Source organism: Nycticebus coucang, chromosome 4 (genome assembly GCF_027406575.1).
Source record: "Nycticebus coucang isolate mNycCou1 chromosome 4, mNycCou1.pri, whole genome shotgun sequence".
Lineage (NCBI taxonomy): Eukaryota > Metazoa > Chordata > Mammalia > Primates > Lorisidae > Nycticebus > Nycticebus coucang.
Window position 1 is genome coordinate 119887646 of NC_069783.1, and position 25813 is coordinate 119913458.

The window sequence follows — 25813 nt, forward strand, 5'->3', positions numbered from 1 at the left end:
CTACTGGATGAACCCAAGAAGAAAGGGGCACAGTGGTGGACAGCATTGTGTGGTGTGTCAGATGGTATGGTCCTGTCACCAGCCTGGGAATCAGGAAAAGGACGGAGAGATTTTTTTGTTTCCAAGGAACATCATGTTGGAGAATATCATTTCAGAGCAGCTGAGGGGGGTGAGTACAGCAGTAAAATCCTACACCCATCTTACTGACTTGGGGGCATAGCCTGGCTCCTGGTCTAGGATTGTTCATCCATAATACAAACACCTTTTCAATAGGTGTAGGTGATTTTATATAAAGGCAGGATGGGAGGGGGGGGAAAAAACCACTCAAAGTTTCAGTAATTCAATAATTTATTCCTCTAAAAAAGTGTGTAAAAGTATATAGCTCTCATCCACAAGGTATATATGAATGACATTTAAAATGGAGGCCTTTTATTATTGTTTCTTTTTATCAAAGTCTTTTAGTGTACTGTACCAGCGCTATACTGTAGTTATTTTTTTTAATGAACTTCACATATTTTTGTATTCTTTCAAATTGTTTGCTATATATAAAAGAAGCTCACTGCAAAATGCTTTAAGGAAAAAAGGAAACAAAGGAAATTCAGAACGTCCCAGAAATGTACAGCTTTTACATTTAAAAAAGGTTCTGAAATATACATACAAGCATGCTGGACCATCCCACCCTGTTCCCCTCCCCACTTCCCCTGTTTAGTTCAAACCATGGTAAGAGTTCTGATTTCTGCAGAATTTCCAAAATTAAAAATAAAAAAAAAATAAAATAACTTCTCACTCTGTAGCAAATCCAGGGCTTGTACATTTCAGATTAATTCAGTAAAAAACTCACAAGTAAAATAATGCATATTTAAGGGAAATATTATACAGACTTTTTCACACAGAAGTACATAATAAGATTTTTTAAAATCTATTGCCATTCATTTATTTTTGCACAAAAACGTATAAATATGTCACCAGCTTTTCTTAACTTAAAAAACTTAAATAAAAGACACCAGATGAAAACTACCCTTTGCTGCCTTTTTTTTTTTAAATTTTTGTAGGGTTTTTTTGTTTGTTTGTTTTTTGTGTTTTTTTTTTCTTTTTCTGCTTATAATTGGGTGTCTAGGGAAGAAAAGCCCCTGCATTAAAAACAGCTCATTTTAAAAAAAAATTCAAAGTTCTGATGAATTCCAGGAAAAAAGCAACCCCAAAGTGGTAAAAGATTACAAATATCTACTTTACAATTTGTCTTCTCACCAAGATAATTTTATACAAGTTTACAATCTTCATCATCTTATGCTCTTCAAAAGGCCTTGAGAATTTTCCTTTCTGATTAAGAAAAAATAGCACTGCAATATTTTTAAAGTCAATTTTACACTGTACACGTTAGATACAAATGGTTTGATATATCAGATTTTTTTAACCTATACATTGTGAAAGTCAACCCCCGCCCCCAATCGGTGGTACAGAGAACAAAATTATCCATTTACAAGTTATTTCTCTGCTTTCACATTCCCACCACACAACTTTTTTTTTTTAATATAATGTTTTAAACTTTAGATTATTTCAAGAAAAATACTTTTACAAAATCATATCAATTATTACATTTTTCCTTTTTTTGTTAATAACCAGGACATAGAAGTCTCTTGGAAGAACTTTTAAAATTTGCATGATTCTCTCCACAGATGACAAGAGCTCAATGGCCTGGTCAAAGTGGCTCCGGGAGGCCAGTCCATGCCCACTGCCCTCAGACAGAAACACAGCGACACAAGGGTTAGAAACAGGGTCTCAAAGACAACCCTCTGGGCCAGGAATGAGGAGTCATAAAATACTTCAATTAGCCATTAATGCTTTAAAAAGGCATTTTTTAAAAAGTCCCACCAGGAAGGCTCAACTTCAAGTACTAATTTTATGATTAAGTTGTAATATTTCTTTGAAATAATATTCCTATGGTCCAGAAAAAATTCACCATATTTATAACTGATTTTATGAGCAAACACTTTCAATTGTGATATGTACATTAAGACCTTTTTGATCTAATGAGGAGAGACCTGGCTTTCAATAAGAATTCACTAGAAAATATATTTCCGTTGTGACTATATAAAACTAATTAAGGTACTTGCCTCCATGGCCCTGGGTTGAGCTTGACTGCCTTCTGTATAAAAATGTTATCCTTCATGAAACATTGGCCACTTAACATGGCAGAACTTTTAAAACCCAGTTTGTTCTTAACAAAACCTACTGCTGAGAGATTTTGAATACATTGTTTTAGTAATGATCTCCCCAATTTGCTTTCATTCCTTTTCTGGCTTCTAGGACAGAGGTATGTAGTCAAAGAATCCTATGGTGGATCTGAGTTGGGTTTTAGCTACTGTACCTGGTCCTTGTGAATAAAAAAAGTGAAAGAAAGGTCACAAAAACCACATGACAAAACAACTTAAAATAAATAAACGAAATGAAGCTGCCTCCAGACCTTCTGTATCTACACATAGGTATGGAGCCAACCAAAGCACTCGTGCCAGTCTACGTGGGAACACGAGGGAGACGGAGACCCCTAGGAAATTACATACTCGGAGCTGGTTCTTATTTTTAAAAAGTCCCAGATTATGGAGTTCAGGTAACCCACAGGCCATACACCAATAACTAGAGGATTTCATCCAAAGGGCTAGACTGCCCTCATTTTTAAACAGAGGCTGAAAACACAGACTCTTGTGCAAAAGGACACTGTCTCTTCTGTTTCCCTCTTAAAAGCCACCAACAACCACCACTTCCTGTGGATCAGTGGTTGGGGGCTGCACACACAACACTGGCTGAAAGTCACTGCTTATGGAAGTTTCCAGGTCCATGAGAGAAGTGTCAAGGAGTCACTCTGGTAATGAACACTGCAGAATTGACATGTGCCTGCTGAGAAGGAATCACAGTGCGAGACTGTGCAGAGTGGTCTGAAGAAAAGGATGTGGGCTATTTGCAGAGAGCAGCAGGTTCCTTGGACCAAGGTTGCAGGGAGAAGAAACTGAGCCAAAAGAACAAGTGCTTTTCCAATTAAAGTATATTCATGATGGCATTGTACAACTGAGTGAGCACCACAAAGTGGACGGGAAGGCAGGAAGTACGGTCCTGGGTGGCCGGATTGCACGTGAGCCAGGACAGAGCGTTGTACTGCTCCAAAACAAACCTGCCAGAGAGAACACACAGATCAGGGGTATGAGCACAACGGGGGTAGCTGCTTCTCAGATTCTAACACATCCCATATCTCAGCAGGAAGAAGGGCTCTGAGTCATTCTTTAAGTTGCTCTATCCCTAGTTTTTTGTCTCATGCTCCTCTTCCCTTGTAGGTCTGTGCTGCCCATTATGGGAGCCACTAGCCACACTGAGCACCGGAAATGAGACAAGTCCACATCAAAATGTCTACACTGGAGTTCAAACATTTAATATTTTTAAAAGCATGTAAAATAGCTCATGAATATTTTTATATTAGTTACATACTTGGACGAAAATATTTTGGATATACTGAGTAAAATAAGACGTATTACTAAAATTAACTTCACCAATCTCTTTTTACTATTTATTTTTTTCTTTAAGAGATAAGGGCTTGCAGTGGTACAATCATAGCTCACCATAACCTTCAACTCCTGGGCTCAAGTGATCTTCCTGCCTCCCAAAGTGCTGAGATTAAAGACATAAGCCACTGCACACAACCTCTTTTTACTATTTTAATTTTCATGTGTATTTTAATTTTACTACTAGGAAAATTTTCATTAGATATGAGGCTCACATTACATTTCTACTGGACAGTGTTCCTCCAGGGTGCCTAAAACTCAAATTAATGTTGTTCATGTTCTTCATTTTTATCTATAATACAGAATGGCCATAAAGTCCAGGTGCAATTTTAAACTGCACACTATTTTAAATTGCACATGAATTTTATGGTCACCCTGTATAACTATAAAACATAAGTCTCTATAATTTCCAAATCATTTTAAAGTTAGAAAACATTAGAAAAGTCTTACATATTTTCTCAAGGTATATGAAGAATGTTTATGGCCATTTTTAAAATATATAATCTATGTCAGAAAGGGTAAAAAATGTTTTCAATGCAAAGTGCTTTAAGTTCTAGACACTGTCTTCAAACTATCCACCTCCTAAATCTGACTTCTTTTCATCAGTGAAATGCCTCCTATGAACAGGAGAGCAAAGGCAATCGTAATTGTCTAGAGCGATCTGTAACATGCTAGACTAAATCATGTTGTACCCACTTACTACCTGCCCCACATGTATCTGAGGGGACCGTACCTCTCACTGGCTAGGTAGTGGCAACACAAATAGCAGCATCTTGTCCATAAAACCACACTTAACGTACCTTGGAAAAGCAAGACTTAAGGAGCATAATTTCAAACTGTATTGCTAATGTTGCCTAGTTGGTATCTACCTTAAAACATCAGATGTGGTTTTGGAGTCAAGAGGGTGTGGAACCCGCTGAGAATTCCTGGCAGGGAGAAGTTCGTCGGTCTGTGCTACTGAAATGTGGTGATGCAGTGAAGCCTGGTAAAAGAACAAAGAGAGTTACTTCCTTGTCTAGATGACCACAAACAAGGGAGGCCATGTCTGCCAGAAGTAGATGCTCCCTAAGGTCCTAGAAAGTCAGGGTTTCCACCCCCAGTATGATCCCAAATAACTCAATATCCTAGATTGGGGTGGGGAGAAGCAAGCTTTTTGGGTCTATTTTCATTTTTTTGTCTACTACATCTTGTGTAATGGAAATAGGCTAATATATACAAAAATAGTATATATTAAAAACTAATGATTACATCACTTGGTGTTTTGGTTTTCTTTTTCCTAAATTACTTTTTTTTGTGAAGAATGTAGTCATTTATTTGAATATTCTACTATGAATTAATAAGAAATGCTCTGAAAAATGATTTTGAATATAACTGAATATTTTCATTTTAAATTAATTTTGGGTATTGCAAATTTGTTTTTCTTTTTCTTTTTTTTTTTATTAAATCATAGCTGTGTACAATAATGCAATCATGAGGTACAATGTGCTGGCTCCATATACAGTCTGAAATATTTTCACCAAACTGGTTAGCATAGCCTTCATGGCATTTTCTTAATTATTGTGTTCAAACCCTTATACTCTACACTTAGTAAACTTCACTTACACCCTTCCAAGATACACCCTAGGTATGTCCTAAATTACTTTTAAACAAAACCCAAATATTATATCATTTCACCTGTAAATGATTCAGTAGATATCTTTTACAGACAAGGACTTTTAAAACAATAGTTATTATCACACACAATAAAAATTAACAATGAGTCCTTAATATCATCTCATAGTAAGCCATGTACAATTTTTCCTGATTACCACAAAAATATCTTCGTACAAATGTTTTACTACAATCAGGAGCCAACCTGGCCTGCATGTTGCAAATGATTAAATGATATTTAAGAACCTAACCCACAGAAGGCACCATAGTCATGGCTGATTTGTGTTCTTGCAGTGGTGTTTAACATGTTTCTCTATCCTCCGGATTTCCCATAAAGCAAAGGTTTGATAACTCCATTGTACCATGGGGAAATACACAAGATTATAATCAGCCAGTGCTATGATCCTCCCAATGTTTCACGTCCAAAGGCACCTAATGTCTGTTGTCCCACTGGAAGAAATACGATGATTGATCATTTAATTCAGTTGGCACCAGCACACTATATCCATTATCAAGTTCCCCATCAATTTTTTACCAAATAGTTTTAGCACAGTTTACTTTATTAAAATAACTAAGAAATTTAATATGCAATGGGGAGACAATATTCTTTCCTTTTTTCAATTTTCAGATTAATGAGTTGCTACTCTAGCAGCTTCAAAAGATGACTTTTTTTTTCTTTTTGAGACAGAGTCTCACTATTTCACCCTCAGTAGAGTGCTGTGGTGTCACAGCTCACAGCAACCTCAAACTCTTGGGCTTAAGTGATTCTCTTGCCTCAGCCTCCCAAGTAGCTGGGACTACAGGCACCTGCTACAACGCCTGGCTATTTTTTGTTGCAGTTGTCAGGGTTGTTTAGCTAGCCCAGGTTGCATTCAAACCTGCCAACCTTGGTGTACGTGGCTGGTGCTGTAACCACTGTGCTATGGGCAAGGAGCCGATGACTAATTTTTTTTTTAATTTTGTTTCTTAGCACAAGTATGAATCCAAAGATTTGTTTCAATCAGTTGTTATCATCTTTCTTTTTGATGGTCATCGCTCCTGAGGCCTTTGATAAGGCTGTAATCATCTTTGGTAATACTTTTGCTTTTAGGTGTGAAAGGATGCCCCAGTTTCATCTTGAATATTTCTTGCTTCAACCCTGTAATCAGTCACTTCTTCAAAGAATCTTTGTTCTTTTGAATGGTAAATGTTATTTAGGAAAAACAATCATGGCAATAGAGGTGTTTACTGCTGCTAAGATTTTTCAGTAGACTGAGCTTAAAAAGGTATATACTTTTTCAGACAGGAAAAAATAAATAAATCTAGATTCACACTGATAATTCTAATACATGGACTGTTATATGACTTCTTTGATTTTATGTTATAGTATGTTAAAAGTCATTAGGAAAAGAAAATTGCTTCATCTTACAAGTTTTTCATTTAACCTTTCACTGTTTCTTTTTGAAAATATAAGAAGAGATGTGTACATGTGTGTATGTGTCTTATAGATTGTTCCATAGCAATCTATACTCCATTCTACAGGATGGTAATACTGAAATATTCCTTGTTTCGTTATAAATGACTAATATCCACTGTCTGGATGTGCCATAATTGATTTAATCAGTCAGTCCCTTAGTGATATTTAGGGGTTTTGTTCTTTTTTTTAGTTTTCTATATATGTAATTTTTTGTTTTTGCCAAAGTATCGCTAGAAAATTCCTTAGAAGCAGGACTGATGCACCACAAAGGAAATGTGTAGGATTGTTTTCATTCAGCATTCCCACTGACACTAGAGTCTGCCTTCTCTCCACCCCTGTCAACAGAGTATGTGGCCAAACCTGTGGGGTTTTGCCAATCTATGGGCAAGAAATAGATTTCAAGCAGCGCCTGTGGCTCAGCGAGCAGGGTGCCAGCCCGATATACCAAGAGTGGCGGGTTCAAACCCAGCCCTGGCCAAACTGCAACAAGAACTAGCCAGGCATTGTGGCGGGCGCCTGTAGTTCCAGCTACTTGGGAGGCTGAGGCAAGAGAATTGCCTAAGCCCAAGAGCTGGAGGTTGCTGTGAGCTATGTGACACCACGGCACTCTAACAAGGACGACAAAGTGAGACTCTATCTCTAAAAAAAAAAAAAAAAGAAAGAAAGGAAAGGAAAAAAATAAATAGATTTCATTCTAGGTTCTTTAACATAAATTACAAATAGGGGACCTTTTAACCCTTAAAATTTCTATCCTAGATTTACCCTGTGAACCCCGCAAGGTCTGTTCTTTGGGTTAATGTGTGATTCCTTTCTTTGGGACATGGTTTGGGGTTTCTCTCCTAAATTTTACTCTCCACCTATAACTGTAATTAAAATATCCTCAGAGTATACGCAGACACGAGAGAAATTGGGAATGGAATAAGATTACAGTGGCCAAGATAGAAATTTCTATCTTGTTTCTAACTTTCTAAGTTTTCATTCCTTGGTGTGTGTCACACTTTATGGGGGCAAGACATGATTGCAAGAGGGACTTTACCTAACAATTGTAATCAGTGTAACTTGGCTTATTGTACCCTCAATGAATCCCCAACAATAAAAAAAAAAAGAAGCAGCTTATAATAAAATACGTATTATAGATAAACAAAGGAAAAGAAAAGAAAAGAAAACTTCAAATATGACACCAAACCAACCTTTAGGAAGAGAGGGCACTGATTCTGAGCCTGGGGACACGATGACCAAAACCACTGCGGAAGATTCTCAGCTTTGGCAGTTGATACAAAATACCCAAGAGCCAGTGGTTGCTGTTTTAGCTCTTCTGGTGCCTCTCTTGAAAGAAGACGTTCGCCCTGGCTCTGAAAAACAAAATCCCAAGAACATGATAAGCATTGATCATAAAGCTTTAAAAATGAACATTCACCAGTTCACTCTGTACACTGTAGTGACTAATCCCTTTTGTGGCAGCAGGTAAAAGAAAAACAACAGGTGACCGAGAAAGGTAAACTGGGTTAGGCATCGTCTTTGCTGCACACAAAGACTTTTGACAAAACTATAGCTCAGGCAGAAGCTTTCAGCAAAACTAACAACATCAGTCAAGTAAATACAGATTCATTTGCTCTAGTTTCTTTTCTATAGAATGTAAAATCCCTTCCACGGCACTATTAAGTAACAAAATGAAATGGAAAGATCGCTATCTCTGATAGTTGAAGGCTCCACCATAGTCACACAACCTTTCACCAGCAACTAACCAAAAAATACACAAGTGCACCTGGTTGTCTGTCATCAACTAAGACTGATCGAGACAACATATAACACAGCACCGATGCCACTGACCTGCCAGCTGTGTGAGCTCTGCTCAGGATAAAGCCATGTTTTAATTTCCAGCAATCCTCTCTGTAAGAGAACTCCTACTAAGAGCCTTACTATGCTTTTCCACAATTGATATTTTCCTCATCTTTAATTTTTTAAGTTAGCTTCAAGAATTGAAAATGTCTTTTATGAACACCATAAGTAATTCATTTGTTTATAAAAAACCTTCTGTTTAAAGGGAAAAAAAATAAAGGTCAACTAACATATCAAATTGTAGCAATTCTGAGTTGGTTAAAAAAATAAAAACTTACCGCGACTTTGAATGCATTCTTTCCCCTGTTGTAATGTCTTAACTGGGTATCAGAGAATGTTCAATGGTTCAGAAAAAGGAAATGCTGAAAGCTTCTAGCTGAGGTCACCTGGCTGCAGGTGCTCAGAACGGAAAAAAGGCCACCTGACTAGCTTTAGAGCAGTGCTATTTAAATTGTGGCATTCAATTAAGACTTTAGTGCTTGAGGCTCTAACAAAGGGAGAAAACACAGCACAACCTCTGTTTTTTACAAAAAACAACATTACACTTCAGTTACCAATTCTTTGTTAATGGATAAACTAATTACAACCACAGGTACTGGTGAGTAGTTGCTATTAGTTCCATTTTATAGATAAGGTTAACTCAGGCTTAGAAAAGTGAAGTCAGCTAGCCCAAGGTCACAAAGCTAGTGGCCCCAGAGCTTGAATTGAGAACTGTCCTTACCAGGCTCCAGGGCGTGCATTCTCAGCTGCTATGTGCTGCTTGCCTCCATATTCGAATTAATCCTAATTTTAAACTATCCAAGATAAAAATTTGTGTTTCTGGTTCCTAACACAACATCTCCAATGAACAAATAGTCATTAACTGGGAAATAACCATAAAGAAAATAAGACATTTAATCCCTCTTCCTTCTAGAAGGTGCAAGTGGTAACATGAGAGGAATCTTAGTTACCCTCCCTGGTTTTACCTGCTCTGTGAATAAACTAAACTTTATATATCTTCATTCTCTTGACCATCCTTCAATGAATTCAGTGCTAGGAATAAAAGTCCCACCCTAAGGAAATCTAAGTCCTTTCCATCCATCTGTGTGTCTAAATAAATGAGTGTGACCAGAGTTACGTATACACATACTTGCTCAGTCTAAGACAGACACAGCTATTGTTCTAAGTCTTAACCCCTCAATCTCATAACATTTTAAGTAAAGAACGCAATATAGTGATGACTCATGAATCATCTACCTATGAAACAAAGTTGCCACAACCATGGCAGAATCTTCTATTAATCCACCTCCAATATTCCTGGGATATTTAAAGTTGAAAGTAGTTGTAAAGTCTGGTTTTTTCCTTACTAGTCTAGTATTGACCTGGACACGTATGTAAGATCAGCCTCCTGATAGTCCCTGCCATTCCTGCAGATTGGCTACAGAAAGAACAGGACTGAATAAATGACTGCACTGTGACAGGAAAGGAGCACAGTCAGGCTCCTTTTAGAACAAGCAACCATCTACAACATGTTCTTCAATTAACATAATTACTATGCATGTTAGATAAGCAGGGCTGCCAGAGGTGGGGAACCTGTGGTCTCAAGGCCACATGTGGCCCTCTAGATTCCTCAGTGTGGAGCCCCAAATGAATCCAAACTTCACTGAACAAATCCCTTTATTAAAAGAATTTGTTCTATAGCCAGGCGTTGTGACGGGCGCCTGTAGTCCCAGCTACTTGGGAGGCTGAGGCAGGAGAATCGCTTGAGCCCAGGAGTTGGAGGTTGCTGTGAGCTGTGTGAGGCCACGGCACTCTACCTAGGGCCATAAAGTGAGACTCTGTCTCTACAAAAAAAAAAAAAAAAAAAAAAAAAGAATTTGTTCTGGACTCAGTCGAAAGGCTGCACTCAAGGATCCAGAAGACCACATGTGGTGGAAAGCCAATATTTTGGCAAAAAATAGAAATTAAAAAAAACTGGGGGCAACAAGCAAATACAAGTAATTTTTGCTAAGAGAACAAACAATCACAAATCCTTGCCTCTATAATAGGACTATTCTTCCAATAATTCTTATTTATCAGGAATAACACATTTCTTTCAAATTCCTGCATTCTATTTAAAATGGAACTGAGTCACTTTCCCATACTTCTTTTTCTTCTACCAAGGACCTAGACCACCAAGAAGAAAGGTGCATGTAGAAAAAAAGATCATCATATGTCAGGAGGATATTTTCCTGAAGATTGTATTTATTTTAAACAACACACTTCAAATCATCCTTACCCGACTATGCTGGAAGTGAGATCCCACACCAATTCCAGAAGGAGAGCCTGGGGAGGGAACTGGGGAGGAGTTGGGGGAGGAATGCAAGTTCCCAGTTATTAATATGCCAATATCATTGTCCATATCATCTGGGAATGGAAGGTCAACGAACATATCATCTAGAGAGAAGGTGGGAAAAAAGCACAAAATTTAAGAAGATAACACATACTTCCAACTTAACCAATATCATGTTTTGGTAGCCAGTGTCTGTTACGGACACATGTTGCTAACCACTCAGCAAGATTCAATGAGTGTCTACTGGTGCAAGGCACTGCAAGTTATTCATTCATTTTTTCTCTCCCCAATGATCCAATGTGAAGTATTAATAGAATGGAAAAATACAGAGTATAAAGTAAAACCCCACACTCTCCAAGGCCTCCAAAGGCACATAAAAACATGGTAAAACCACTAAGGAATCAATTTAATCATTAAACGAAGTTAAAGTTAATTACCCAAAAAAAGAAAGTATTTATTTGGTGTTGGTACTAGTATAGACAAATTAGTAAAGCTTAAAACCAAAAAGTTTCCCAAAGTTGACATCATCCAGTAAGTATACAACTAACATCTAAAATACTGGAGGCAGCCCTTTCTGGTGGTGACAGCCTCCTCACGAGAACATCCCTCTCTCAAAGGATCCTCTTTATCTCTCTTGAGAAGAGGAAACATAAGAAGCAGTGACTGGCGCAGAGCCCCGATTCCTACTTCATGGGTGTGGAATGCCCAGGATGCTATAAAACCACCACGTACAAATGGCAGTTTTGTGTGTTGGCTGCTCTACCGTCCTCTGCCAGCTTATAGAGGAAAAAGCAAGGCTTACAGAAGGATGTTCCTTCAGAAGAAAGAAGTACTGAAGCAGCTTGAATGGATGGGAAACCATCCCCCAAAATACATTTTGGAAATACAAAATAAAAATAAAATAAAATATTGGAGGCTGAGAGAATGCAAGTTAATAGTTGTGAACATGCCTTAAAACTGGAGGCCTATTCTGAAAGCAGATGAAAGCACAATATTTCATTAAGAATCCTCTCCTACGTTATAAAAGATGTACTCATAAAATTTGGAAAGAGAAGTATAAAAAAAGAAAAAAGTATGAAAGGGAAACCATTACCCACCATGAATAATTCCTATGATTCTTCCATTTTCTCATATACTTCTTATTATTCTATTGTGATCACATCATAGATACAATTTGGTATCCTTTCCCCCTCCCCACTTAGCATGAGCAAATGATGGTAGCTCTTAAAATTCTTCAAAAGTAATGCAAATGTAATGCAAAAATATTGAGTTGCTTTATAGTTCATAAATAGTCATTCCTTAAGAAATGTCATAACAGATACTCAAACCAAAAAATTCCATTAAGAATAATGAAATAAGGAATTACCCTATAGCAAATTAGATTCCTCATGACTAGCTAAAGGAAAGTACTACCCTCACATTGCCTAGTATTTCAAACATTTCAAATCAGGTCATCAAATATTTATTGAAAGAGTGGCACCTATATGCAGGATATTGCCTGACAGATATTATTAATACTTTTGCCTTTAAACAAAAACAGAAGATAATCCCCAACAATAAAAAAAAAAAAAAAAAGGAAAAACAGAAGAAAGTTAATTACCCAAGAAAAGAAAGTATTTATTTGGTGTTGGTACTAGTATAGACAAATTAAAGCTTAAAACCAAAAAGTTTCCCAAACCTTCAATCCATTCTTCATATTTCATGTGTTGTTTATCACAACACAGAAAAACTTCCAGCAGCCCAATGACTCCATAACTCCAGATTTGGGTCTTCCACTCACCATTGTTGGGGCTAAACCCATCTTCATTGGGATAGTTGGCTGGAGCCACTTGGATGGTTGATGATGTTGGAAACACCAAGATGTGTGTACAAGAAGCATCTTGAGGGGTGTTAAGCTGAGATGACTGCATGTTCAGTGCAGTACTTCGGCCAAAAACAGAGCCCATTGTGACAGCATCTTTATAAAAAAGAATTCCATCAATTCCCCTTATGTAGCAATAAACAATCTTGGAAATCAGGTTTACAGAGGGCCTAGTCTAGAGTGGTATGAATCTGATCCAACTGCCACAATGAATACTCATTTAAAATGGAGCCCAATTTGTTTAAATATCTTCAGAGAAACTGACTCAGAACATATAGCTACAATAACTTAAGCATCATTCCACACTGAAAAGGTTAAGATAAAAAAATGGATCAAGACCATTGAATATCTTTTAATTATGTATACAATGAGTATTTCTAAAAATAAATCCCCACTTTCTCTCCCTTTGTGGTCAGTCACAATTTATGAAGTACCGTTGTCCTAAATGACAGCAATCCAATAGAAATGGTGCCATAAAACTAGTAAATGTTACAGTACTGAATGTTTACTACATGCCAGCTTTTGTGAAGTCTTTCTTCGTGCTACCTCATTTAGTCATCAGAGCCGCTTTGAGGTAGGAATTATTATCTCCATTTTATGGATAAGGAAAGAAGCATAAAGAAGTTATGTAATTGCCCAAGTGATGCAGGCAACTGTAGTAACCTAAGATCTAACAAAGGTAAGTACCTCTCACTGAACTGATGAAAGTAATCCCATTCTCACATAACAACACTACCTGACTTTTATAGGGAGTAAGGGGACAGGGTCTCCCATTTGATCAAAGAAATATCTGGATGGTTTAAAGCAGGTAATGAAAGTATAAAATTGCTTAGTTGTAAAATGACGAAAGAGCTTACTTGCTGGTTTACAAAAATCAGCCAGATTTTTCAAAAATTCTGTTGTTACATATTTTGGCCACCCACAACCGACACCTACATTTACTAAGGGCTTGCTGTGTACCAGGCACTGTACTAAACATTTTACCCTTTCTACTATAGCAATATTTTGGAGGATGAACTTCATATACTAATAACAAATCAGGGTCAGGCAAGAGTCATTAGCTATGATTCTAAGAGCTCTCAATAGTATCCTAAACTTAGTCGCTCTCATAAGCTTATTTATCAACAAAAACAGTAACATCACAAAACACTCCCTCAAAAGAGGGCAAATGTTTTCCACTTTTGAGCCCAAAGTACAATCTTCTCTTATAAAGTTATTCTATACTTGTCTGTGGACTTAATTTTGAGTGGACTGAACTGATGTGATACCTAATTAATGAAATTGACAAGAGGAAATTTACCTGGCATCACTACAAAAGACCCCTGGGGCTCCATGGCAACCAGGCAGGCACTAAGGATAGAAGGAGAGTCTGCGGCAGAGATTCCACACATCCGGCACACATCCTTGAGCTGTTTGCTGATTGTCTGTAGTGAACATTCTCCAAGGAGGATACTCCAATCTGAAATCAAATATTGTAGTCATAATAGAGTTTAGAAATTCATATTGAAGGGAGGTTTGAGCTTTTTATCAGTTTTGCCTGGTAATTGAATTTCCATGATTGGACCCTAAAGGGAATATGGCTTTGCACAGGTTCCCCTCCTTGCTATAAAGAAAATGTTACTTGACTTCTATTACACCTCATTAACAAAGGAACAAAGGCCTACTATTCTGTATGCAGAAGTCATGTCTGGAATGACCTTTGAGAGTCCAGTGCACTTAAATGCTTTTTCTGGATGATACCATATTACTCTATCCTTTCTCTTCTTTCTCAAATCATGATTCTTCCCCTATTGGCCACCCACAATCGACACCTACATTTACTGAGGGCTTGCTGTGTACCAAGCACTGTGCTAAATGCTTTACCCTTATTTGCCTCACCATTTATCCTCAATCATATTAGAGAGACTCCAACATATAATTCTATGAAATAACTATCTTCAAAAGGATATTCAAATATGTATCATGATGGTGTCTACTATAGCAGTATTTTGGAGGATGAACTTCATATACTAATAACAAATCAGTCAGGCAAGAGTCAATAGCTATGATTCTAAGAGCTCTCAATAGTATCATAAATTTAGGATGACAGCACAGTTTCACAGGGAGAGAGCTGGACCTCATTTTTATTTACGTGGTAGGATGGTTGTTTCCAGGAAGGCAAGAAGAGGTAGAAATGAAGGGGAACCACTTGCAGAACATCCAAAAGAGCTCACAAACAATGGATGCGAGTGAAGGACTCCAAGTGATGCCACACTAGCACTTGAAACTGAAAAGTGTGCACTGTTTTCTTTCTAATGTTTGTTACTGCTTCTGAACAAAAACATTAAGTCTAATCAGAGAACTGCTAAGGATTATGTCGCTTTGGGAAGTGAAAAGATCTCTTCTGATCTCCCTGACACACCATTCTTATGCAGCACACTGCTAATAGATCACATTCCACACGAAGTGCCACTCCACTGCAGACTTCTCTACCTCCACGTTTTTTTGAAATAAGCTGTTTATCCTCTTAAAATCAGGTGAATGAAAAAATGTTTTCATATTCCTAATGAGCCACAAACTGAAATGGCTGAATTAAAAGTAGCCAGGAACAAGAAGAACGTATGTTTTAAAACCACAGAAAATCAAACAGATGTAAGTAAGCTCCTTATTAAACCAAACAAGAAGGACAAGGTAGTATATTTTACCACAAACACACCAGAGATAAAAAGCAAAAACTCACAAAACTGACTCTGAAATCTAAGGGCTCCTATCTAACACTGTTCCACAGCAAAACAATGTGGCATGAACCTTGGATCCCCAAAGGAAGGAGCTATATAGGTTAGTAAACAGGTTTCGTATACACTAGGTTCTTCTCATATTTTCATTCTTTTTTTTTAATCTTGAAAGTAAATTTTCCCTCTATTTTTGACAGGCTCCTCCAGTCACACTCACAACCTGTCCTCTAAGAGATGAGAAAAGCATGCCCTTTCTAAAAATCATACAAGGGAAGGAGATGGCTTTAATAATTTCCCAAAACACCAAATGACTAGACTATTAGACTACATTTTTTATCTCTCTTCTTCTTTTCTATTAAAATATTACTTTCCCCAAGGATTAAGAATAGCTCAAAGCCTTTAAGAAATAAGATTAACTAGAAAGCATAGGGAGGAAGATAGAAATTCTGACAGAAATAAAATGATGAACCCTCTAACGTATCAGACTTCCAAGCCCTTGATACAGGATTCATTATGACTTACTTTAAAAAATGAAAAGGTTTTTGTTTATATAGTGATGAAAAAAATTTATAAGCAAACACAATTTTAAATATTATAAACTTAAAAAAGAAAATAAAAATGAAAAAGGTCATTATTTTTTATCATCCTATAGTACAAAATATCAAAAAATCGATGCCTATACAACTCTTATTTAATACATGTTATATAATATTTATATAAACTGCTGTTAAACCGTGAAAATGTGATACAAATCTAACTTGCATTGTAGAAAGTGGGTTATACTTGGACATTTCTAATAATGCAAGTTAAATGTGTATCAGTGGTTTTATTTCAGGGATTCCCACAAATATCTCATATCCATTTCCTATAAAGAAACAATGTATACATTCTATTTAAGGGTCAGCAAACTGTCCACAAGCCATATCCTGCCTACCATCTGTGTTTTTGCAAATAAAGTTTTATTAAAACACAACCACCCCCATTAATTCAGGCATTGTGTATAGCTACTTTGAGGTTACAATGGCAGAACTGAATAGTCACAACAGTGACCATCTGGCCTGCAGGCTGAAAATATTTACACTCTGGCCCTTTTCAAAGAAACTCTGCTGACTCTGTTCTAATGTATTTACATGTGGGAAACCACCAAGCTAATTTATGACATAACCCCTGCTTTTGTGAAGACCCTAGAAGAACCATCTCCCATATATATGCAGATATTGAACTTCTTATAAATGTATCATTAATTAATAAATATGCCTTTAAAAAATAATCTAGGCCTATTCATACTACTCACATAAAACAGTAAAAGAAGCTAGACTATGATAATAAATGAGCTGGGCTCAGTGCCAGGCGAGGCAGCTGCTGATGGTCAGTTGTGTTATGTTACAATTACTTTTAGTGCTTCTTGACTGACTGTTATGTTTATGATAAGGAAAATAAGCAGTGAGAGATAGGGATTCAACTTTAAAAATCTGCTCTTTCAAGATTCTAGAGTGAAGAAAACCAAACAGTGGCAACAGAAATAAAAACTACTCTTATTTGCAACTACTAGTCCTCACGAAACAGAATTCTCTCGCTATTGTGCCACGAAAAATACTATAGAAATACAAAATTCATTACTATCAATGAAACAATTAAAGGCTGTTCATATGTAACTTCAAATATGCTGTATAATCTCTGACATAAAACTTTTGTCTTAAAACCAACTTGTTCTTCTTGCTGCCTCAATAAATAAACAAATGTTAGAAATTTGAATTTACTATTACTTTTATAGTAATAAAACACTTTTTTACTCTTTTGTATACTGGGGTTCAATATTCAAGATCTTATTTTGATAAATGATTTTGTTGCTAAAGAAAAGTTTTAAAAAACAGTGGTTTATCCTATACACAAAGAATAATCAGAAAATACAATCTACTTTGTTCTTACTACCAATTAAATTTTTTTTCTTAGCTCCATAATGACACTAACTTAACCCTTTTCTTCTATTTTCTGCACGTACTACTTTAAGAATTTCTCACCTTTAAGCTCCCCATGGCCAAGACGCCCAAGTCGCCCAATTACAACTCTCCAGGGTAGAGATGTCATTTGGACAATTCCTATGCACCATTCCCATAATTTCTGTAGTCCAATCTTTCGCGCAGATACCTTAGTCCTCCGTGACCTACAAAAGAAAGAAATGGAAAAGCAATTCCTAGATAAATCAAAGGTATTACTTAATACGATAAACACAAGAAAATTCCCAAGAATTAATAATCCATGCTGTAGCCGCTGCATTTAGATAGGAAATTGAAAACATTCACATTTGAGGAAAAGCACGGCACCAATTTACATGCACCATAAACATCAAGCTTTCTCACCTGGTTGGTAAAGCAATATTTACAACGCAGGTCTCTAATAACTCTCCATGGAGGTCAGTGCAGGAAGCCAAAAGCCAGCGCTGGTCATGAGACAAACAATAGCCCACAAAGAGCACATTGTATTTCTGGCTTGCCTCACCAAACGTCTCTCCCAGCTCTGTCTGCTTGTCTTTGATTGGGGCCAGTATAAAGGGAGGAGAGTAAAGCTGAATTGGGCTAGGCCGCTGAAATCAAAATCAAAATCAGTATCAACAGAAAGCTATCCAACTTTATGCTTACAACAAAACCCAGAACAATAATGAAGAGAACTGATTGACAGTAATGACAAAGGATTGTTTCTCTCTTGCTCTCTCTAGTACTATCTATGTATATAAAAAAATGATAATTCAGATAACAAAATCGTTGTTTAAGTGACATAAACTAGGACATGCAATCAAGCTAGTATTTCCTTATTAAAGAAATTACTATTTTAGAAAGTAAATTGGTCCTGCTTCATTAGTCATTTAGGAAAGTGGGAATTGAGATCACAATGAGATAAAACACACCTACAATACCAGAATACCTCAAATTAAAAGAGAGAGAAAATACAAAGTAAAGCAACTAGAATTTTTACACATTGCTGGTGATAAAGGTAATGTATAATTTGCTGGTGGAAAAGTATTGACAATATCTGCTTAACCTGAACAAACACATACCTGCTCAGACCCAACATAAATATACGTTTACCAAAAAAACAGGTATAAGAATATTCATAACAATATGTATCATAATAGCTCCAAATTGAAAATAACCTAAATACCCATTAACAGTAAAATGGGTAATAAATTAAGATAGTCACGCGAACAGAATATTAAACAGAGAAGACAATGAAAAAACTAAAAGTAACAAAATGAATGACTCTCAAGATCGAGTAAAAGAAGCCAGACAGAAAAGAATATTAAACTGTACGATTTAAAATACATAAAGGTCAAAACAGACAAAGAAGTCAGAATAGCAGCTACCCGTAGAGTGACTGGAAAAAGGTATCAGAAGGGCCTCTGGATGCTGCTTATGTTTTTGTTTCTTATACTTCTTCTTTTTTCTTTCTTTTTTTTTTTCTTATACTTCGACTTACTGAAAATGCATACAGCAATATATTTATAACTGAGTACTTTTCAAGGTGTTTGTATTCTTTTTTTTTTTTTTTTTTTTGTGGTTTTTGGCCGGGGCTAGGTTTGAACCCGCCACCTCCGGCATATGGGACCGGCACCCTACTCCTTGAGCCACAGGCGCCGCCCATGTGTTTGTATTCTTTTTAGAGATATGTCACCCAGGCTGGAGTACAGTGGGGCAATCACAGCTCACTGTACCCTTGAACTCCTGGGTTCAGGTGATCCTCCTGTCTCAGTCTCCCAAGTAGCTGGGATTACAGGTGTGTGCCACAAGGCCTGGCAATATGCATATATTTTAATTTATGTGTCTGTGTGTATATAATTTTAGAAATCAAAGCATTAGCTGTTACTCAAGACAAATATTTTAGATAAAGCTCACCAAATTTACTGTCATCTTTGTTGATAGCTATCAAACACATTTCAATATTTAATAAATTATTAACAGGAGTCAGTAAACTTCTATAAAGGACCAAAGACTAAAGTTTAGCCTTTGTGAGTCTGTCACAAATTCTTCTCTTTAAAAATGTGATAATCACTCTTAGCCAAGTGGTCTCAACAAGTAGGCTTGATTCAGCCCAAGGCCATAGTTGAACCTTTCATATACAGTATAAGGCAAAAGAATAATGAAATGATAAAAATGTAGAGCTAAAGGGGCTTTGGAGGTAAATCCAATTCATTCACTTTAAGGATTCAAAATTCAGGATGACTCGTCCAAAGTTGTAAAGCTAATATACCACTACTCCATTCACTCTCCATATGACCCCCAAATTCCACTCTTAGGTATTTATCAAGAAAACTAAAACTCTATGTCCCCACAAAAACTTTGTGAACAGATACTTAAAACAGTATATTCACAATAGCCAAAAAGTGGAAACAACTCAAATGTCCATTAGCTAATGAATAAACAAAATGTAGTATTATCCAAACAATATTTAGCCATAAAAAGAAATGACATACTGATACCTGTTATGACATAAATGAGACTCAACATTATGCTAAATAAAAGAAACCAGACATAAAAGATCACATATTATATGATTCCATTTATATTAAATGTCCAGAATAGGCAATTCCATAGAGACAGAAAGTAGAGTAGTGGCTGTCAAGAGCTTGGGGGGCTGGGGATAGAGTAAGGATCAGGAGTGACCATTAATGAGAAAGGAACTTCCTTAGGGTTGATGAAAATGTTCTGACATTAGATAGCAGTGACAGTTGTACAACTCTGTGAGTATATTAAAACTCACTGGATAGGCGCAGTGGCTCATGTCTGCAATCCTAGCACTCTGGGAGGCCAAGATGGGTGGATTGCTTGAGCTCATGGGTTCAAAACCAGCCTAAGCCAGAGTAAGATTCTGTCTCTACTAAAAATAGAAAAAACGGAGGCAAGAGGATTGCTTGAGTCCAAGAGATAGAGGTTGTTGTGGGCTATGATGATGCGATGGCACTCTATCCAGTATGACAGCTTGAGACTCTGTCTCAAAACAATAAATAAAAACTCACTGAATTGTACAATTTTAAGAGTTGAATTTTACAATGTGTGAATACTATCTTAATAAAGCTTTATTTAAAAATAGAAAAAGAGTTCAAGCTCAGTGTATTCACTGACACCTATAATCCTAATACTTTGGGAGGCAGAGGCAGGAGGATGGCTTGAGCCCCAGAGTTTGAGGTTGCAGTAAGCTATGATGATGCCACTGAACTCTGCTGGGCAACAGAGAGAGAGATCCTAGCTCCAAAAAAAAAAAAAAAAAAAAAGAAAAAGAAAAAAAGAAAAGAAAAAAAGAGAAAGAGAAAGAAAGAGTCCAGGTGAGTTTACCTGAAGTTTTGTGTAAAACAAAAGATTAAATATTTCAGATATGACAGTGTGTGATAAAACAATATGAAATATGATTCCCAAACTGTGTTTTTGAGATGCTAGATATTCCCTGAAAAACAAAACTGAAATAGCAATTAGATTGCTTTGAATACTTGTATGATAGACACCAAAAAATATTCCTTCTTATGTGGTAGTTTGCTTGCATCAAATTGTGCCACCCAGAAAATCTGAATTATATGGAACCAGGTACCTATCTGTTTTGTTCATCACTGCATCCTTCGTATCTAATACAGCACCCGGTACACAGGAGATGCCCAATTATATTTACTGAATGAAAGTACAATGCTGCAGAAGCAGTACTGATGAACCAACCATTAACTTAATGCAGATAAAAATGTATAAACCTGAGCAAATATTTATAATATTAAGTTCTCTTGTTTTTAAATAAAGTACTTTATTTTACTATTCCTGCTCCAAGCAAATGGGGAAGGAAAAAACCATATTACTTGAAGTCTTTTTGCCATTTACATTAATCAAAGCTCAGCTTTATCTTATGAACTCCTGATGATGCTCTGCCACTATGTAAGAATAAGACCTTTATGTATATTAGACATACAGTTATATAATGCCATGGGGTTTCTTAATAGTAGGTATTCAGCCTCTAATCTCCACTTTAAAAATGCAGAATATTATTAGTTAACCTTCTAAAGTGTGATAACTTCTTACCAAAGCATCAAGAAATGATTACATGTGAACTGCGTGGTCACAAAAAGGTAAAGAACTTAAGCATTCTATGGCTTATAAAGGTAATAATTCATAATTTCTGGAAACAAAGTAAGAAATAGGTAGAGACATTTCTTAAATTCTAGAAATAGCGAAAAAAGAAAACAGATGCAATGCTCACCAAAAAAAAGAAAAGAAAAAAACCTCAAAGAATAAACTAAAACTGCCAAAAACAGACATTTGATATAAGACCAAAGTGAATGTAGGTCATAAGATGAGCAGTTTTCTCCCTTGGGGCCAAGCCAACCTGAACCAAGTTACAGCAAAAATAATATTAACTGCTTGTGTCACTATTACTTCCTAAGCTTTTACTTATAAAAGGGAGAGTTTTCCAGAACAATTTACATTGCCAACTAAAACCAGTAGTTGGTGTTTACAAGGTATCTTATTATGAAGAGGTGTTTGCTAACTTTTACTAATGGGTATTTTTCACGTTTAATAGTTGTGGGAACAGATATTTGAAGGCTTTCGAGATTCTAAATATTGCCTTGTACACCTAACTTCTCTGTAAAGTAATTAGAAAATCAAAGGAAGTGTAAAACTCTTGTTTAAAACATGTTTGGCTTTTGTGTTGTACAATTCTTCTTGAGATGCACACATATCTTTATGATGCAGGTTTAAAAAGATGAAGAGAGAAAGCATTCATTTATAAAATGAAGCCGTGAGACAGGGAGAAAAAGTAACTCCCTGAAAGAACATGTATAAGAAATGACTTTGCAGACTCAACACACACAATTGCTCTCAAAAGATACAAACTGGAGCTAGGGAAGGCAGAGAGTTTGTGATTTCAGACACAAATGAACTCAGAAAAATAAAGAACAAAATAAACTTAGGAAATTTGAATGTTAATAACTAATAGTGATTAAGTACATTGTTGCCTTAGGTCCTACATCAAAAAATAGCAAAACTTGATCGCCTCTTTTCTCAAAAAATTTTAAAAGTTCAGAGAAGTATCTTCTTTATTTTAGCTTAAGAAATAAAGTACAAACTCTCACATACGAAGAGCAACCAAGCAAGCAACCAATCTGTGAGCTACATAAAACACTTCACTGGCTTACATTTCAGTAAAAAAGTATTCATTCTGGAAGTTTCTTCCCTGTCAATACCCACCTCAGGGTTCTTGAGGGTCATCTCAATGCTGGCCGCAGGCCCAAATCCTGTAAGGGATTTAATGTGGATCTGTGTAGGCAGAGGTCGCCTGCACTGGCAGTACACCGAAAATGCCATGGACTTCAAGTATTGAATGTAGAAAACTTGTTCATCCTTCATTGTCTGCAGCATGTACTGGCAAGGCACAATCTAAAGACACAAATAGAAAACAAAAAAACCAAGAAACTGAGGTCTAATATGCTAACGAGAAGAAAGCATGAATTCCTTTCTTGAATGGGAAGGGGAAACCTTAGCTTTAGAACACATCAATGCCATACTTAATTTAAGCCATAATTCCTTCCAGTGACATAAAATTCCATATCCCAAATGTATGTCAGCAATTTAAGAGGATGTACCATTATATTGGTCAAGTTATACTGTCACTTAGAAATTACCCTGTTACCATTTCAGGACGAAACTCTCAATTCATTACAGGTATTATCACAGCCCCAAATTTAAAAATTTGCATTTTAAAACATTTCTCACTTTTATAATGTATACACATAACATGCATGGCATCTTTGATAATATTATGTCATCATTCAAAACTTATGAAAATAATGAAAAACTATCGATCTATTCTGGCAACTCTATTTTCTTTTTTTTTTTTTTTTTTGTAGAGACAGAGTCTCACTTTATGGCCCTCGGTAGAGTGCCGTGGCGTCACACGGCTCACAGCAACCTCTAACTCTTGGGCTTACGTGATTCTCTTGCCTCAGCCTCCCGAGTAGCTGGGACTACAGGCGCCCGCCACAACGCCCGGCTATTTTTTTTTTTTGTTGTTGTTGTTGCAGTTTGGCCGGGGCTGGGTTTGAACCCGCCACCTTCGGCATATGGGGCCGGCGCCCTACTCACTGAGCCACAGGCGCCGCCCATGGCAACTCTATTTTCAATCTTTTAATTCTATAAGACAGCTTTAGTTAAAGTGATATTAAAACAAAATCCAAACAACCAAGGCACTGTTTTTCACATAAGTATTTTTTAAAATCACCTTACTTTATAAAGGTGTCAAAGGTACAGGGAAAACAAGCATACCCGATGATTGCTGAAAGGAAAAGTAGTATAACCTTTTTTGTAAAGGAATTTGGCAATATCCATATCTACATCTAAGAATCCATGTTTTAAAAAATGAACTGAAAGGTAGAAAAAAGATTATATATATAAACATGTTTACCATGGCTTTATTTATTATTTGTTTATTTATTTGGAGACAGTCTCACTATGTTGCCCTCGGTAGAGTACCGTGCCGTCAGAGCTCACAGCAACCTCAAACACTTGGGCTTAAGCAATTCTCTTGCCTCAGCCTCCCAAGTAGCTGGGACTACAGGCGACTGCCACAACACCAAGCTATTTTTTGGTTGTAGTGTCATTGTTGTTTGGCAGTCCCAGGCTGGATGTGAACCCGCCAGCTCCAGTGTATGTGGCTGGCACCCTAGCCGTTGAGATGCAGGAGCTGAGCCCCATGGCTTTATTTATAATAGTAAATGTGCAGAGACAGATTAAATATCTATCAATATAGGAATGGTTAAATATGGAAAATAAGCAATCATTAAAAATGCTGCTTGCAAAACGACTTCTGGTTCCAAAATGGGACAGAAGCAAAACTGGCTTCTCTCCTCCTCCTCCACCCTCCCCCAAAACAAAACAAAACAAAACAAATATACAGTGTCAAGATCTTTACCAGCAACAACCCAAAGCTTAAGTATGAGGATAAGACAGTTCCCAAGGCCACAGAGAATTGGGAAAACTCCAGGCAGACAGAAAAAGAAACAGACTTTCGCATCTGTGATACTTCTCAACCCAATTCTGCCAAACACCAATAGTGTGGACAATCTCTCAATTCCTGGTTTCTACTCTGAAAAAAAGTAAAATTGATATGTTCAACCAGCTCCCCCAGCTTCTTGGGTTCCCTAGTAGGAAACATACCCATACCCTAACCCATGGGTAGCATTGTGACTGCCTGAAGGGAGAGAGATCCCTAGGACAGGCAGAGACAGGTGGAGGAAGCAGGACCACCATTCCCAACCTCAAAACTCTGCTCTCTATCCCAGACAAAGAAGATGTCGAATCAAAGTGGCTCTAGAAGGTATGTTTCTCAGTTTCCTGGGCACAAATCCATAACCAACTGTGGGTTAGTCCCTATTACAGAAATTGACTTTAGTGGCCTCCCACATTTGAGACAGGCAGTATTCAGAACATTAACCAGTACCTGGACTTAAGGCCACTTAGAGCTAAAACAGAGGGACCAACTTAGCAGTGAAGATTCACTAGTCAAATATATTCAATAAAAAACAAAACAATCTCGACAGAGAAAACTAAAATAACTAATAATTCAATGCAAGATGTAGGCATGTACTCACAACAAACAATAGCAAACAAGGAACCATGATCTTCCCGAAAGGAGAAAGCAAAACTCGAGTAACTGACCCTAACAAGATGGTAATTTGTGAGATCTTAGATCACACAAATAAAAATAGCAGATTTGAGGTAACTTAGTGATCTCTAAGATAATAAAGAGAAGTATTTCAGAAATTTATCAGAGAAATTTAACACAAAGATTGAAATAATTTTTAAAAAACCAATAGCAATCTTAACAGTTAATATGACTGTTTAACTGGGAAAGAAAAGAATCAGTGAGCTCAAAGATCAGGTATTTGAAAATACATAAAGAGAGAAGGAAGAGAAAAAGGGAAGAGGAACAAAGAACACTCACAAGGTACAGAAAATTACCCCAAAGACCAAATCTAAGAATTACTGCTGTTCAAGAGGGAGATGAGTATGTGCCGGGGGTAGAAAGCCTATTCGAAGAAATAATAACAGAAAACTTTCCAAAACTTGAGACAGATAAAAATATCCAGGCACAGAAAGGTCTTAGAACACCAAACAGATCCAACCCAAATAAGACTACTTTAAGGCATTTAATAATCAAACTCTCAAAGGTCAAGAACAACGAGGAGATCCTAAAAGCAAAGAGAGATAAAAAGCAAATAACATATAAAGGAGTTCTAATTCCTCTGTCAATAGACTTCTCAAGGGAAACTCTACATGCCAGGAGGGAGTATAATGTCAAAGTGCACAAAGAAATAAAAAAAAAACACACCCGAGAATACTGAACCCAGCAAAACTGTCATTCAAATTTGAAAGAGAGCAGATAAACAGAAGCTAAGAGAAT

The 25813-nt window shown here is 36.7% G+C and overlaps 1 protein-coding gene and 1 pseudogene across 1 annotated transcript in view; one reads left to right on the top strand and one right to left on the bottom strand.

The window, feature by feature from the left end:
• Positions 1–330: 330 nt before the first annotated feature.
• MED13L (mediator complex subunit 13L) overlaps positions 331–25813 on the bottom strand; it is a 332646-nt gene continuing 307163 nt past the window's right edge. The window contains exons 23-31 of the mRNA XM_053586925.1: positions 22603–22791; positions 17743–17966; positions 17404–17546; positions 13969–14127; positions 12588–12764; positions 10754–10911; positions 7848–8009; positions 4421–4533; positions 331–3166 (exon numbers count right to left, since the gene is read on the bottom strand). Of these exons, the coding sequence (XP_053442900.1) occupies positions 3034–3166; positions 4421–4533; positions 7848–8009; positions 10754–10911; positions 12588–12764; positions 13969–14127; positions 17404–17546; positions 17743–17966; positions 22603–22791 (1458 nt within the window). The 3' untranslated portion in view covers positions 331–3033. The remainder of the gene's footprint in view (positions 3167–4420; positions 4534–7847; positions 8010–10753; positions 10912–12587; positions 12765–13968; positions 14128–17403; positions 17547–17742; positions 17967–22602; positions 22792–25813) is intronic.
• Positions 11013–11643, top strand: LOC128583414 (40S ribosomal protein S27-like; annotated as a pseudogene).